At 53.6% G+C, this 13,870-nt stretch overlaps 1 protein-coding gene across 2 annotated transcripts in view; it reads right to left on the bottom strand.

Moving 5' to 3' along the window:
- Positions 1–2,315: 2,315 nt before the first annotated feature.
- Positions 2,316–13,870, bottom strand: part of MAPRE3 (microtubule associated protein RP/EB family member 3) — a 41,074-nt gene continuing 29,519 nt past the window's right edge. The window contains exons 2-7 of one of the 2 annotated variants that reach the window (XM_070428858.1): positions 6,550–6,677; positions 5,786–5,931; positions 5,066–5,267; positions 3,751–3,905; positions 3,475–3,627; positions 2,316–3,214 (exon numbers count right to left, since the gene is read on the bottom strand). In XM_070428858.1, coding sequence (XP_070284959.1) covers positions 3,146–3,214; positions 3,475–3,627; positions 3,751–3,905; positions 5,066–5,267; positions 5,786–5,931; positions 6,550–6,670 — 846 coding nt within the window. In that variant the 5' untranslated portion in view covers positions 6,671–6,677 and the 3' untranslated portion in view covers positions 2,316–3,145. The remainder of the gene's footprint in view (positions 3,215–3,474; positions 3,628–3,750; positions 3,906–5,065; positions 5,268–5,785; positions 5,932–6,549; positions 6,678–13,870) is intronic. The other variant, XM_070428857.1, reaches the window with a different exon arrangement.

Raw genomic sequence — 13,870 nt, 5'->3', positions numbered from 1 at the left:
TGATTAAACTTTGAGTTGAATGGGCTGTAAAAATCTATTGTGCAGGAACAGGGAAGAGGATGGAGCTCGAGGGAAGAGGCGCTTTTTGGAGGGTGGAGAGTGGAGAGTTCTTTGAATGGAGGCAGAGAAGAGTCTGGGGCCCTGGGACAGCCAGGGCTGGGTTTCCTCTTGCAGACTATGGAAAAGAAGCAGCTCTGGCTCTGGCTGCTGTCAGTCCCAAGTCCCAGACGTGGCGGGGAAGTGATCAAAAGCCGCAGACCTGCCCCGGCTGGTTTGGCTCTGTGGATAGAGCGTCCGCCTGTGGATTGACGGGTCCCAGGTTCGATTCCTGTCAAGGGCACATGCCTGGGTTGCGGGCTCCATCCCCAGTAGGGGATGTGCAGGAGGCAGCCGATCAATGATTCTCTCTCATCATTGGTGTTTCTATCTCTCTCTCCCTCTCCCTTCCTCTCTAAAATCAATACAAATAAGTTAAAACAAAAAACCGGAGGAACCACTCCAACAGGTGACTGCTCAGACATTCACTATCCCTGGAGGGCCTCCTGCCTTGCTTGTAATATAATGTGAGACCACAAAGCTTGAAGCTTCCCAGCAGGGGCGGACGAGGGAAGGTGAAGTGAAAGTAATTTATCACAATTAAGGAAACGTGCTATTTTGTATACATTCCTACATGTGAGGATGAGATTCATACCTGGATAACCCAGGATTCTCTCCTTATTTTCAGGTCAACTGATTAGCAACTTTATTTTATCTACAACCTTAATTCCCCTTTGCTATGCAACCTAGCAGGTTCTGGGAATTATGTGGACATCTTTGGGGGGAGGCATTCTTCTGCCTACCACACCTACTTTATCAGCAGGGTGAGGTCTGGGCCTGAAGATGAACACTGGACAGCACAGAACCACCACTGTATCCTTTTATAGTATCTACTTGGGATACTATAAAGGAGGAAAGGCCTTTTAAAATGAGGCAAGGGATTAAAAAATCACAAAGATCAATAAAAGCAGCCCAGCCTCAATGGCTCAGTGGTTGAGCGTTGACCTATGAACCAGGAGGTCACGGTTCCATTTCCGGTCAGGGCACATGCCTGGGTTGTGGGCTTGATCCCCCAGTGTGGGGCGTGCAGGAAGCAGCCAATCAAGGTTCTTTCTCATCATTGATGTTTCTCTCTCTCTCCCTCTCCCTTCTTCTCTGAAATCAATAAAAATATAGTTTTAAAAAAAGATCAATAAAAGCAGGCAATGAACTTGTTCGAGGAGAAAGAGAGAGAGATAAAATAAAGCCAGAAGTGTCTGTATGTGGGGTGGGAGTCAAAAGGAGGAGGAGAAGTGAATGAGGAATGAGCAGGCAAGAGTTGCTTATCTTAGGCTTCTGTCTGGAGCCATTAGAGAAATGGGGGTCCTCTGGAAGAAGGGTCATGGAGCAGGGCTGCAGCAGCAGCAGCCCCTGGCAGGTGGATGGAGGTGTGGATTGTATAGGTAGCTCGGTCACTCTCAGGATGGTGAAGAGACAGCTACTGGGACTAGCCTGAACCAGAGGAACATTCTGGGGGCCACAACTCCGTGGTCTTTGGGGATGAGTACTCCACCATGAACCTGGAGGTGTGAATTCTGGTCCAGGTTTTTACCACCTTGAGTAAGTCATGCCCCAGGTGGGCCTTGGTCCCTTCATCAGTAAATGAAGGCGCTGGGCAGCATGACGGCAAGGCTTCATTTGAATGGCCTGGTAGCGCTTGTTGGACGTCCAGGACGTTGGTTAGTACGGCCCTTTGCTGGGACACACACCAGGCAGGCAGGGCTGTGTGGATGACGTGAAAGCTTCTTGATCGTGGTTCCCATGAGACCTTGTTCTGTAGAAGGAGCCTCATGGGCACGGCTGTCCTCTGGACTTCAGTGCTCAGAGTGCTTACTCTTTGTAACCCACTCAGCTCTCTCTGTCAGATGAGCCCTTGACAAAGGTGGGGGACAACATGAAGTCTAACTGGCCCCTTGGCCAGGCCACCCTGTTACCCCCTCCCCCCCATCCCCACCCCGGCCCTTTACTGGGCTGCCTATCCTCACCACCATGGCTCCAAACCTTGTTCTTCCTCAGGGACTGGGGTAGGCATCTATGTCTTAGAGCCCTGGCGTCAGTGTTGGGAGATGGGGGCTGGGTCAGGGCTGGGCTCTGGGAGCCGAGTGCCAGCGGTGGTGTGCAGACATGAGGGAAGGCCACCGTGGTGCTGTGTGCGGGGCCATGGCTCTGGGAGGGGAGTGCTCAGGGAGAGCAAAGCTTTGAGACCCAGACTGTAGCTCAGTTGAGGGAGACATGGCATGGACTTTTACCACACAAGTTTATTTAAATAAAAGTGAACACATACACAGGCTGGGTGGCCCAAGGAGGCAGGGGTGGGGAGGTGGGGGGATGGGAGGCAGACGTACAGGAGGGTCAGGGCAGTCTGTGTGGTATGAACGGGCTGCGGAGGGAGTGGCTGGGGGCCTCGGGGCAGTGTTGGGCTTTGGGGCTGGGGAAAGGGGCCCAGGGTGGGTGAGTCTGGTGCCAGGGGGTCATTTTCATCCCTCGCATGCTCCCCCCCCTCTCCCTGACCACCGAGGCCTAAGGCACCCTCTCCTCAGTCCCCCTCTCCCTCTCCTGACATCAGCCTTCCCTCAACTACTGGGGAGTCAAAAGACAAAATAAATAAGAATTGTGAGTCCTGCCATGGCCCGGCAATGGGGAAGGGAAGCCAAGCCAGGCACACTGCCCTGGAGCCCGTGCTGTGAGCCCTGGGAAAAGAACAGGTAAAGTGCAAGGAAAATCCAGTAAGTAAAAATATACCAATGACTTTGTCAAATATACAGCTGCTGGCTGTCAGGGGAGCAGGCGGCTGGCGGGGGCGGGTGGCACAGCACCCTGGGAAGTGTTGGCCGAAACAGCATAGAGACAACGGAAATAAATAGGGGTGGGGAATGGGCAGGGGTCCCACCCACTGGCCAGTGCGGGCCTCTGCCTGCCCATCTGCCCCATCCCCTCCAGTCCCCTCGCCTGACTCCCCAATGCTGCGGCACTGACACAAAGCACCCGGCCGACGCTCTAAGGAAAGGATTATAATGTGGGGGTGGGCGTGGGGTAGGGGGCGTGCAGTCAGCCAGGGCTGGAGCCGCCCTCAGTACTCGTCCTGTTCTTCTTGTTGGTGTTCCTCAATCTCGTCGTCCTCAGGGGGTGCAAAGCCTTCCTGGAGGTGGGAAGGGAGAGGACAGGTGAGCCAGGCGGGCGGGCGGAGGTGTGGATTGTATAGGTAGCTGGGGAGCAAGGTTCCAGTCCTCCTTTCCCTGCTAACGCTCTGTGACCTGGGGCTTGTGACTGCAGCTCGCTGTCCTCACCGTCCATGTTCTCCAAGGCTCCTTCGGGTCCTGTCTCTTCCCGTCTTAGGCCAGGCGGGATGGGGGAGGGCCCAGGGGACCCGGGACATTCGCGGGTGAAGGCAGGGCTCACCTCGGTGGCATAGAGAATGCCAATGATGCCCGCGATGACGGGGCTGTTCTCGCTCTCGTGTTCCTGGCAGATGAGCTCGATGTCCCGGAGTTTGCTGAAGTAGAAGTCACGCTCCTTCTCCAGCCCATCCACGGTCAGCTTCAAATCCAATAGCTGCGCGGGCGAAGGTGGGGTTCCAGCCGCAGGTCCCGCCTCAGGCTCCCCTTCCCACCCTGACACCCGGGGCCTGGCTGTGGAGGCAGAGTTGTCTCAGCTACCCCCGCCCACCCCACTCACCTGCTGGTTAAGTTCAAGAATTTGGGCATCAGTCTCATGGCCACCGTTTCGGGCCGATGGGGGATTCTTCCGGAGGATGCAGGGTGGGGCCACGTTGCTCAGCCGGCCGGAGGTCTGCATGTTTTTGGGGCCTGTGGGGGACGTCCTCTGTGGAACTGCGCAGAGGAGGAAATTCGGAGGGGCCATGTGAGCCCAGAGCCCCGTGGCAGGAGACGGCCTGGTGTGACGAGTGTGCGGCAGGCCCCTGCTAAAGGCAGGTGCTCTGCCCTCCTCTCCTCTCCCACTCGGGGGCTCTACATCTAGGCCTCACGCCACGGCCACACATGACACCATAGCAGCTGGGCAGCCCTTTGCAAGCCTGGGAGAGCAGGGACTACAGGGAACTGAGGCAGGTGAGGTGTGGGAGGGAGGAGAGCTGGCAGAGGGAGACATGAGGGAAACGGGGTTAGGGAACTGGGGAAGTGGGGCTGGGAGGGTTGGTGCCTCTTGTACTGACAGCTGAAGCCCGAGGAAAGCAGCTGGGGCAGGGTCTCGATCTAGCTCTCCTGGCAGCCCAAAGCCACTCTCCATGTGGGTGACCTCAGAGTCTCGGGACTGGAGGACAGAAAAGACACCTGCCCTCCCTCCCGCTGCCTGCCCCGGGACAAGCATGCTGTGGCTCTTGCTCTCTAGCTGGGCAGCTCCCTAGGCAGAGCCGCTGCTTCTAACGCAAAGCAAGCAGGTGAGCGGGCCAGGCCCAGGCGGGGCAGCAGCGCAAACAGGAGGGCTCTGCTATGACGGGTTCAGATGCGGGCTGGGGCCGCTCCGCTCCCCTTCTCTCCCAACCCTCCCGTCCCCCAAAGGCCCTATGCTTCTTTCCCTTCTTCTCTAGAACCCCGACAAAGCCTTGTTTCCAGAGGCTCGTCTCTTGAGGACTTAGGACTATGGGCCTGTGGAATGGGGGAAGATATGACCAAGCCTGGCAGTCCCGTCCCCGGCGTCCAGGGGGCGAGAAGGATGTGGAGTGGATGGACCTGGACGGAGGAACCATGCCACGTGCTGCCCTGTCATCTCGAGGCAAACCTGTCAGCTCCTGCTGCAGAGGGAAGGGCCTGGGCCTGCCACCTTGGCTGGTGCCAGTGGCGCTCCTTCTGTGGCCATCTTTGGAGCCCTCTCCTCCCTGCTGTGACCCCCCTGGTCTAAGGGGGCAGCAGGCGGCATCATCTGAACTCCGTGATAACAGTCTCCTCTCGGTGGGCAGGGCCGGGCGGGCGAGTGGCCCAGGAGGCGCTCCTGGCTGGCCCGGCCCCACACACTCCCTCCCCCAGCATGTTACCTGCTGTGCCAATGAGTTTCTTGGATTTGTTGAAGATCTGATCACCTGGGTTAGGAGGTGGCGCTACGTCCTGGCCCTGCCGCGCCAGCAGAGGGTTGTATTCCTTTCCATCATAGTTTGCGTCAAAGAATTTCTTAAACCACTGAATAAACTCAAAATTATCTTGGAATTTTCCTTTCACTAATTTCTCTACAGGAATTATCTGAAACAGACCACATAAGCAGAGAACTTTAGCCACCTGCATGGAGGGCTACCTTCTTCTGTGAGGGCCCCGCTCTCAGGAGAGCCAGCCCCTGCTGCAGTGGCCGCCAGCTCTTCCACCTGCCCCTCCCATGGCGCCAGGACACGGGAGAAACTGGGTGGGGGGAGTGCCGTGGTGCTGTTGCCTCCATGTGGGGTGGGGGCTGCTGGAGCCAAGGGCCTGGGGCCATCGAGGCAGTAGAGTGAGCAAAAGCCTTTTCTTGGGCCCTAGGGAAGGAATGATAGGAGTACCAAGCCTCAATGGGTGGATATGGTCCAGAGAGGAGGAAGGGGCAGGAATGTCATTAGGATGGGATGGGAAGAATGTGGGGTTTTCCACTGTGCCTTGAGCTGGGGGACATTCTCTCGGAGAGTAGGGGGTGGAGAGAGGCGCAGATGGAATGGCCCTTTGCCCTGTTGGTGGGCCGCCTTCTTCCCAAGTCACACAGCTCCTCAGGCCCCGGGAGCACGGGCACCTACTTTGTCAACGCCCATCTTCTTAAAAGCAGCTTGCAGCACCTTGAAGTTCTGGATGTACTCGTGCTCTAGCTTGGCCTGGAACTTTACCTTCCTCAGGTGCACGCAGCCAGGGAAGAGCATGTCCATGAACTGGCAGTAGGCTGCCCCTGAGGAGAAGCAGGGCTGACTGAGGCTGCTTGCTTCCCTTTCAGCCAGCCCCTCTGCCGGCCTACTCCCCCAAACCACCCAGCTCCTCTTTTCTCTCCTTGTTCTGGGGCGTGGCCAGTCCTACTCGCAGGATAGACCCTGCCAGAATCTTCCAGCGTTCCAAGAATAAGAGCAATTACTACTTATTGATGCAATTATGTGCCAGCACCATAGCAAACACTACATTATGTAATCTAATCTAACAGTAATCCTAGTGAGATAGGTGATATAATCTCCATTTTACAGATGGGAAAACTGAGGCCTAGAGAGGTGTAGTGATTGCCCAGGGTGCACTACAAGAAGAGCTGAGGTTTGGACCCAGAGTGGCTAGGCTGGCCCTTCTGCTGTCAGCCTCTGGCTTCACTGCCTGGGCCATTGCCCCGTCCCCCCCTGCAGCCCTTGCCTGTGCCCCTCCTGCGCTTCCCCATCCGTGGAGGCCCTTCAGCTCCAAACACTGACTAGTTCAGGGCTCTGCAGCTCTCCTCCTAAACCTAATTACAAGTTACAGTCTCTGCTGTGTCTGTTTTGCCTCCCGCCTCCCCTCCAGCAGGGCCCACTGCCCCCTCCCAGCCTCCTACCTGAACAGAGCTGTTCTATCTTGGTATAGTTGAGGTGCAGGGAGTCATTGACCCACGCAAGCATATCATGGCGACTCAGATTCTCACTGGTCACGGATGTGGAGTACACATTGACGGCCATACCCCAGCTGCAAAGAATGGAGAGAGGCAAGGTCAGCACCAGGGACCCGTGCTGCTCTTTAGCTGTTCGGAGAGCAGGCGTGGGATGATCCCTGGGGAATGAGAGCTGTCTTCCTCCAGACAGCCTTGCATTTTCCCTCCTGGAGAGGGGACCTCTTCATTCTCTAAAGAGCTTCTCCTATATGCTAGAGGCGTGTTGAGAACGGGTGCAACAAAGTTAAGATGTGGTCACTCCTTCAAGAAGTTTACAGACAGGCAAATCCCCACACATCAGGGCACATGCTAAGTTCAGGGACGGCACAAAGAAGGGAGGGACCACTTCTGCTTGGCAGGCAAGCAAAGGCTTCCAAGCGGAGATGTGGAGTGGAAGGAGTAGGAATTTTCCAAACATACAAAGAGATGTAGAGGGCACTGCATCCAAGGATCAGCAAGAACAAAGGCATGGCTTATTCCAGGGCTCCCAGTTGCTTGGCGGAGCTGGGGAGCAGGCTCATGTTGAGCATGGCACAGCGTGATTGGCAGGGATCAGGAAGGACTTTGTTTACGGGAGGAGGAGTCTGACCTCTGTTTAGACAATGGGAAGGTGTTTAAGCAGACACTGTCCTGGCCAGATTGTGTTTTAGAAAGCCAGCTAACCTTTGCCTGACCAGATTCCATATTCCTGTGGGGCCTGTGGCGTGTGGCCTGCTGGCTGACCCAGGGGCACCTACATTCTGCTTGTCCAGAACCTTAAGACAAGCTGCTGGCCCTGGCTGGTTTTGCTCAGTGGATAGAGAGCATCAGCCTGTGGACTGAAGGGTCCTGGGTTCAATTCCAGTCAAGGGCATATGTTCCGGTTGCGGGCTCGATCCCAGGTGGGGGCCTGCAGGAGGCAGCCGATCAATGATTCTCTCCATCACTGACGTTTCTATCTCTCTCTCCCTCTCCCTTCCTCTCTGAAATCAATAAAAAATATATATATTTTAAAAAAAGACATGCTTCTGCTCCTGTATTCATTATCGCCATGAATGTCACCACCAGTCACCCAGTCACCAGGCTAGATAGCCCACTCCCCCTCATCCTCATACTGAATCAAGTCCTGCAACTCTGTCTTCCCAATGGCCCTGCTCTTCTCCATCTCTCCTGCCACCTTGGGGTTTATGTGGACATTCTCTGGCCAAGGTCAGCAGAAGCCTCCTGGAAGGCCTTCCAGCCTCTGGTCTCCCCCAGACCCCCCTGACACTACTGCAGTCAGAACCTACCTAAACGCAGCCCTGGCCACATCACTCTTAGCTTAAAGCCCTGGCAATCAGCAGTCACAGAGGAGACACCCATTGGCAAAATTTGCCTTGCAGACTTGAACTCTAGCACTCACAGTGCTGGAAACATTTTTGAATTAGTGCCCGTTATTTTAAAGTTGGGATGCGTCACGCAAACAATTCGGGACTTCTGGCCTCTTATAGCGATCCTGGGCCTATGCTCCCTGCACAGAACCTATGTTGGAGCTGAGTAGAGCAGGTGGAAGCCCCTCCCCCAATCTCCCAGCAAAGGCCAAGTGCCAGCTGTTAGCACTGACATGCACTGTGAAGGGAAGAGGGAAATATTTCTTGTAACTAGATTTTATCAGAAACGGAGAAACAGAAGATAGATGGAGGACTATGTACTCAGGATTGTGACAGTGCGTAGTTCTGGAGTGAAGAATATTCCTCTAGGCTTAATATGCAAAGTGTCCCTGAAGGAAGAATGCACCCAGCCCTCTTTCCTGTCCAGACCTATTCTGCTGCTTTATCAGGTCTGGTCTGGAACCAAAAGGGAATGGCACATAGCCATGCACTCCCAAGGCTTTGCACTGGGAGAGGACCTGAGCTTCTCCTGCAGACTTGCCAATAGGCTGGAGTGAAGCCCAAGTCATGCGTGTGTGTGTGTGTATATGTGAATAACTATCCATATTATATGTAACTATTCTATTTATTATCTATTATATAGTATCATACATAATAGACCATATGTTATGCATATAACTATATAAAATACTATCCTATATAATAAAAGCCTAATATGCTAAGTGTCCAGTCGACCGGTCAGCTGTTCAACCAATCAAAACGTAATATGCTAATGATATGCTAAGGCCACTCAACCGCTCCCTATGACGTGCACTGACCACCAGGGGGCAGACGCTCTGACCAGTAGGTTAGCTTGCTGCTGGGGTCCAGCAGATCAGGACTGAGGGAGATGAGCCAGACACACCCTGGAGCCCTCCCATGGTCTCTCCCTGGCTGGCCAACCTCCTGTGTCCCTCCCTGGCCCTGATTGTGCACTGGTGGGGTCCCTCGGCCTGGCCTGTGCCCTTTCACAATCCATGACCCCTCGGGGAATGTCGGAGAGCCAGTTTCCGCCCAGTCTGCAGGCCAGGACAAGCGTCCCCACTAGTGTACAAATTCATGCACTGGGCCTCTAGTATAATATAATATACCATGTAGAATATATAGTATATCATATACATTTATACATATGTATACATATACATATATTACATATATGTAGTCTTAAAAAACACTGCAGGTGATACTGGTGCCCAAGCAGACCAGGGATTAGAACCACAGACCTCATCTGATACTAGGATCCGTGCCCTTGCCTCCACTCAGGACTGCTTCAGGGTCTCCAAGTGATGCCACCCCTGCCCTGACTGGGTCCATTTTGGCTCAGAAGAATTCCTCCAAGGCACCAGGGGTCTCAGCAAGGATTCTCTGTCACACTTGTTCAAAGGTCACTAAGAAAGCAGTTCCCTTACCCCTCATATGACAGGGACGGCCGGGTGCCCTCTTGATTTTCCTCTCCAAATCTTACAGATTTGGCCCTGTAAATACAGTACAACTAAATTATGGCCAGCAGGTGGCACCCAGGTCCTGAGCAAAGACTCCTTTAAAAGTTTCCTCATCCTCCAACCCCCCTCTCCCTAGCTTCATTTAGAAAAGAAGGGCCCCTAAATTTGATCTGGTTCCCCATGGAGGAGCCTGTCTGGGTCAAAAGCTGGTAGTGCCAGGGCAGGGGGGTGATGGAGTGCTTATTCCTGGACAGCTCTAAGAAGGGCTGGACCAACTGGAATGGCTTAGGATTGTGTCTTCTCTAAGATTCGGGACTAAACTAACTCAACTTCCCTATTCCCCAAAGTCACATGTTAAACTTATCCACGGGTCCAACTTTTTTTATTCGGGGCTGACTCATGCCTAGACTCAAATCAGACCAGCTTCCAGGGGCAGAGGTATATAAAGCATTTGCTCAAGCATCTGGCCCTAAGTGGACCAGTCGCCTCCCATTAGAGTGGAGACATAGTCTGAGAAAACTCTGACGTTAACATACTCCTTAGCAAGGGCTTCTTCACTTTCCCTGAGATAATAGTAGGCCAGAGAGGGGAAGCTCTGTTCAAGGGCTAAATAGTGGGGTCTTCCAACCCAGTCCCCATGTTTTTACCATATTCTTTGGCACAAGGTGACTGCCACAAGAAACAACCCCAATTTGGTTGACATGTCATCCTCTAGGGCCCTTGAAATACCGTTCAGGATTAGACAGAGGACGTGACCTTGGGGAAAGCCTGCTCTGCAGGGTCTGGACTCCTGCTCCCAGGGGTGCAGTCATGGGACAGAAAGGTTGAGGAGGTTTAATCTGGTGATTTTGCTAAGTCATTTCCTAAGCTAGGGTCACGATTCATTGACTGACAGAAAGGCTGTGTTAGCTCTCATCAGGAGGGGTGGAGCGGACGGTCATTCTGCCTTAGGCCTTGCAAATGGTCATCCTGACCAAATCTCATCCCACAGCCGGAAGAGTTTTGAGAGATCATCCAGTTCCTTCCCAGATACTTAGGACTGCACATAGATCTAGGTCTTTATATTCCTAAAGCATAACCAAGTCTGCATAACTCTGAAATTTCACATGTAATATTTAAGAACCTTGTCACCAGACCAAATCTAATTTTGGCTTTTTGTTTTTCAGTCTTCAGTGGAAATCTGTCTTCTACAAATATATCTTGAAGATAATTCAGGGCCCCACAGTCTTCTTTAATTCTCTGGTCCCTAGAGGACCCCTCTGACGTTCCCAGGCCTCTACCCTCTGCCCAGCATGGCAATGAAAGACACACCAGGTCTTTCCCTCCTGCAGTGGGTGCTGGGCGTGCTGCCAGCAGGCTCTAGAGGATGCTGCTTAAAGAATACTGGGTCTCCAGTCAGACCACTTTAGTTTCAATCCTGGCTCTACCCAATCCTAGCTGTTTGACATTGGGCCTCAGTTTCCTCATCTATAAAATGGGAACAGTAATAGTTCCCACCTCCTAGAGCTGATATGAGATTAACTGAGCCATGTATACAAAGTGCTGAGCAGAGCCTGCACTCAGTAACACCAGGTAAGTGTTATCAGTGTTACTGGGGCAGGCAGCGAGAAATCAAGGCACTTGTTTGAGAAGCAGGTGCCCAATGCACATGAGCTTCGGGTGTCCAAGATGCCAGTCCAGGGGGGACTGCACACTGTGCTTTTCTCTGCCCCTTCGACCTGGAAAGAGCCACCTGGGCTTCCTAAAGGTTGGCCTGAGACCACGATACCACCCCAACTCCAGATTTTTCTTAGATTCTGCTTTGTAGATGCCATCCTACCGGCCAGGAAAACTGGAACAGATGCTGTGGGATCAGGAGAGAGAGAACTCTGCAGAGTCTGCCAAATGTTTCCTGCTCCTGACATGGGGCTATGCCCATTGTCACTGGGCTACCCCTTCCGTCCAGGCCCAGGGGAGCTAAAGTCACCTGTTTGGAAAATCTGCGATATTGCTCTCCCTTGCCCCCTGGGATCAGACATCAGGTTATTCTGGGGTTACATGGAGGCAATATGTGCAGGCAGGGATGAAGGGTGCTGAGGGACTGGGGGAGCCTGGCTAGCGGGTCACAAAGCCCTGGCAGACCCAGCCAATCACCTTCTTCTCATGGCTGAGCAAAGACCTGACTCATAGGGAGGCTCGGCCTCTCAGAGCTGAAGTAGTCAAAGGTAGAGATGGGGCAGGTGGAGTAGTCCGGGCTGCCAGGGAACCAGTATGTGCTCACACAGCCCATCAGGACTGGGAGCTGGACGGTGTAGGTTCAGACGAGGACTGGAGCTCTCCAGGGTTCTGTTCTCAGAACACTTTTAGGTCTTGTAGCTCTTCCTTAAGACCCTGAATCCCACTGAGGCCCCAGCTGCTGGAGTCCCAGATGTGACCTGCTGAAAGATGATCTGAACTCCTAACGAGGCTTCCTCCAAGCTGGTTTGGATGTTGCTGCCAGACCCCTTGTAGCTGCTGTCCAGGGAAGGAGACCTTTGGGGAGTTCTGGCCAGACTGCTCTGTCTCCATCTCAAAGCGTTAGTGGAAACCCAGGAGGGGAGTAAACAGAACTCATCACTCGCTACCATTAACCCATTTCAGTAGGGTCCATCTAGGTGGGCAGAGAGACCGGTAAGCCTTTCTTTCTAAAGGTTCTCCACTGGAGATCTTCCAGTTCCTCAAACATCTGCTTAAGTCAATGGACTCCAGGATGGGAGCGTCCATCGATCCAAGGCGACCAGCAGCAGCCTCCTGGAAGCCATGCCTGGGTGAAGCGAGGTGTCCTCGCAGAAGAGGTGGCTTGGCTGGCTGCAGGCTCTGCCGCTCACGGCCTGAGAGACCTTGAGCAAGTGGTTTGATATCTCCAAGCCCAGTTTTCAGGTCTGAGAATTAGAGCGATGACAACTACTGAGCACAGGGATGTTGGGAGGTTAATGAGGGACCTTGTGTATGGGAACCAGAGGTTCAACACCACCCTGACTTTGGGGACTGAGCAACCTGTACAGCAGGCAGAGAATGACTAGCGTATTTGACTCACATTCTTTCCCGCACCCTGAACACACTCCCCACAGACCTCTGCTGGGGTCCTGAGCAGGGAGAGAGTAAGACAGGCTTGGCTTCTGGTTGTGGCCGCAAAGACAGAGCCAACACTTGGGAGTTATGCAGCCCATTTCTTTAACTAGCACTGGCTCAAGGCCCTGTACATAATAGCTGCTCAGTAAATATTTGTTGAATGAATGAATGGGAGAGGTTAAAGCACAGTGTGGGGTTTCAGGTGATAGGGGGGCTCAGAAAGGATGGCTGTGTGGCCTCATTTCTTGTTTGTCGCCCTGAGGAGAAGGGAGGAGAGTGGAACGCTAGCTGCACTCTCTGGCCGCACATCCAGACGCAGCTCGAAGCCTCTGGATGTTCGACGAGAGATTGAAAACAGCTCTTCCTCTGAGGCAAGTAAGAGAGGAACTACAAGGTGCTGCCAGGCTCCTCAGAGCAGGGCATTAGGATGGTTCTGAGAACAGAACTTGTTAACCTGCTGGGAGGACTCCCGGGTCAGGACTGCCTCTCATCCCAGCTCTGTGCACCCCCACAGGGTGGGGGAGCCCCTCTCCCGTGCCTGCTCTGGGGGGTGGTTGCTGGCCCATCTGCGGCTAGCCTGAGGAGAGAGAGGGAACAAGGCTGTGCCATGCTGGGAGAGAACATTCGTTTCTATAGCCCTAAGGAGCCTGCTGTTTCCTTAAGGACGTTTCGCACTTCCAAAGCACGCTTGCTCCTCCGAGGTACAGGCCACTTTATTTTCCTTTAGAATGACGCTCCTTCAGACTGTCCGGCTCACAGCTGTCATCACGCAAAGTGGTGTGTTTGCCCCTCCTCTGGAGCCCCTGGATTCATCGCTGCTCAGCCTACTTTTCCTTGACCCAGGCTCAGCCCTTCTCTGCTCTCATAGCTCCTCCCACTCACAGCCAATCCCTCTCAGAATCCTCATTTTATTTCCTTGCCTTTTAGACAGACTGCTCATACAATCCCTTAACCTTTCCACCAGCAAGTCTATTCTGATGATGACCATGTTTGGTGTTAGATTCTCTGTCCTCTCTCACACAGAATGCATGTCCTTCTGAACACCCCCAGGACTCTACCCTCCCTGCCGGCCCTGCAGGAGACAGTGGGCCCCGAAGTGGGGGTGAGCATGGGAGGGGTCCCAGAAGGCTTGCCTAACTTCAAACAGCTTCTCTCCTGGTCCACATGGTGCCTGAAATCCCCGCCACCAATGCCACTCTGGATTATAGCATTTGTCTCCAGAAAGCCTTAGATGTTATCTCAGTTTCGAATATGAGGAAGTGAAGGCTCTGGAATTAAGAGATTTGCTCAAGCTCAAGCTCAACCACT

The sequence above is a fragment of the Myotis yumanensis genome, unplaced genomic scaffold (assembly GCF_028538775.1).
Source record: "Myotis yumanensis isolate MYYU_CA2020_CCGP unplaced genomic scaffold, mMyoYum1.0.hap1 SCAF_11, whole genome shotgun sequence".
In the NCBI taxonomy this organism is placed as follows: domain Eukaryota; kingdom Metazoa; phylum Chordata; class Mammalia; order Chiroptera; family Vespertilionidae; genus Myotis; species Myotis yumanensis.
This window is presented reverse-complemented; position numbering and strand designations above follow the sequence as displayed.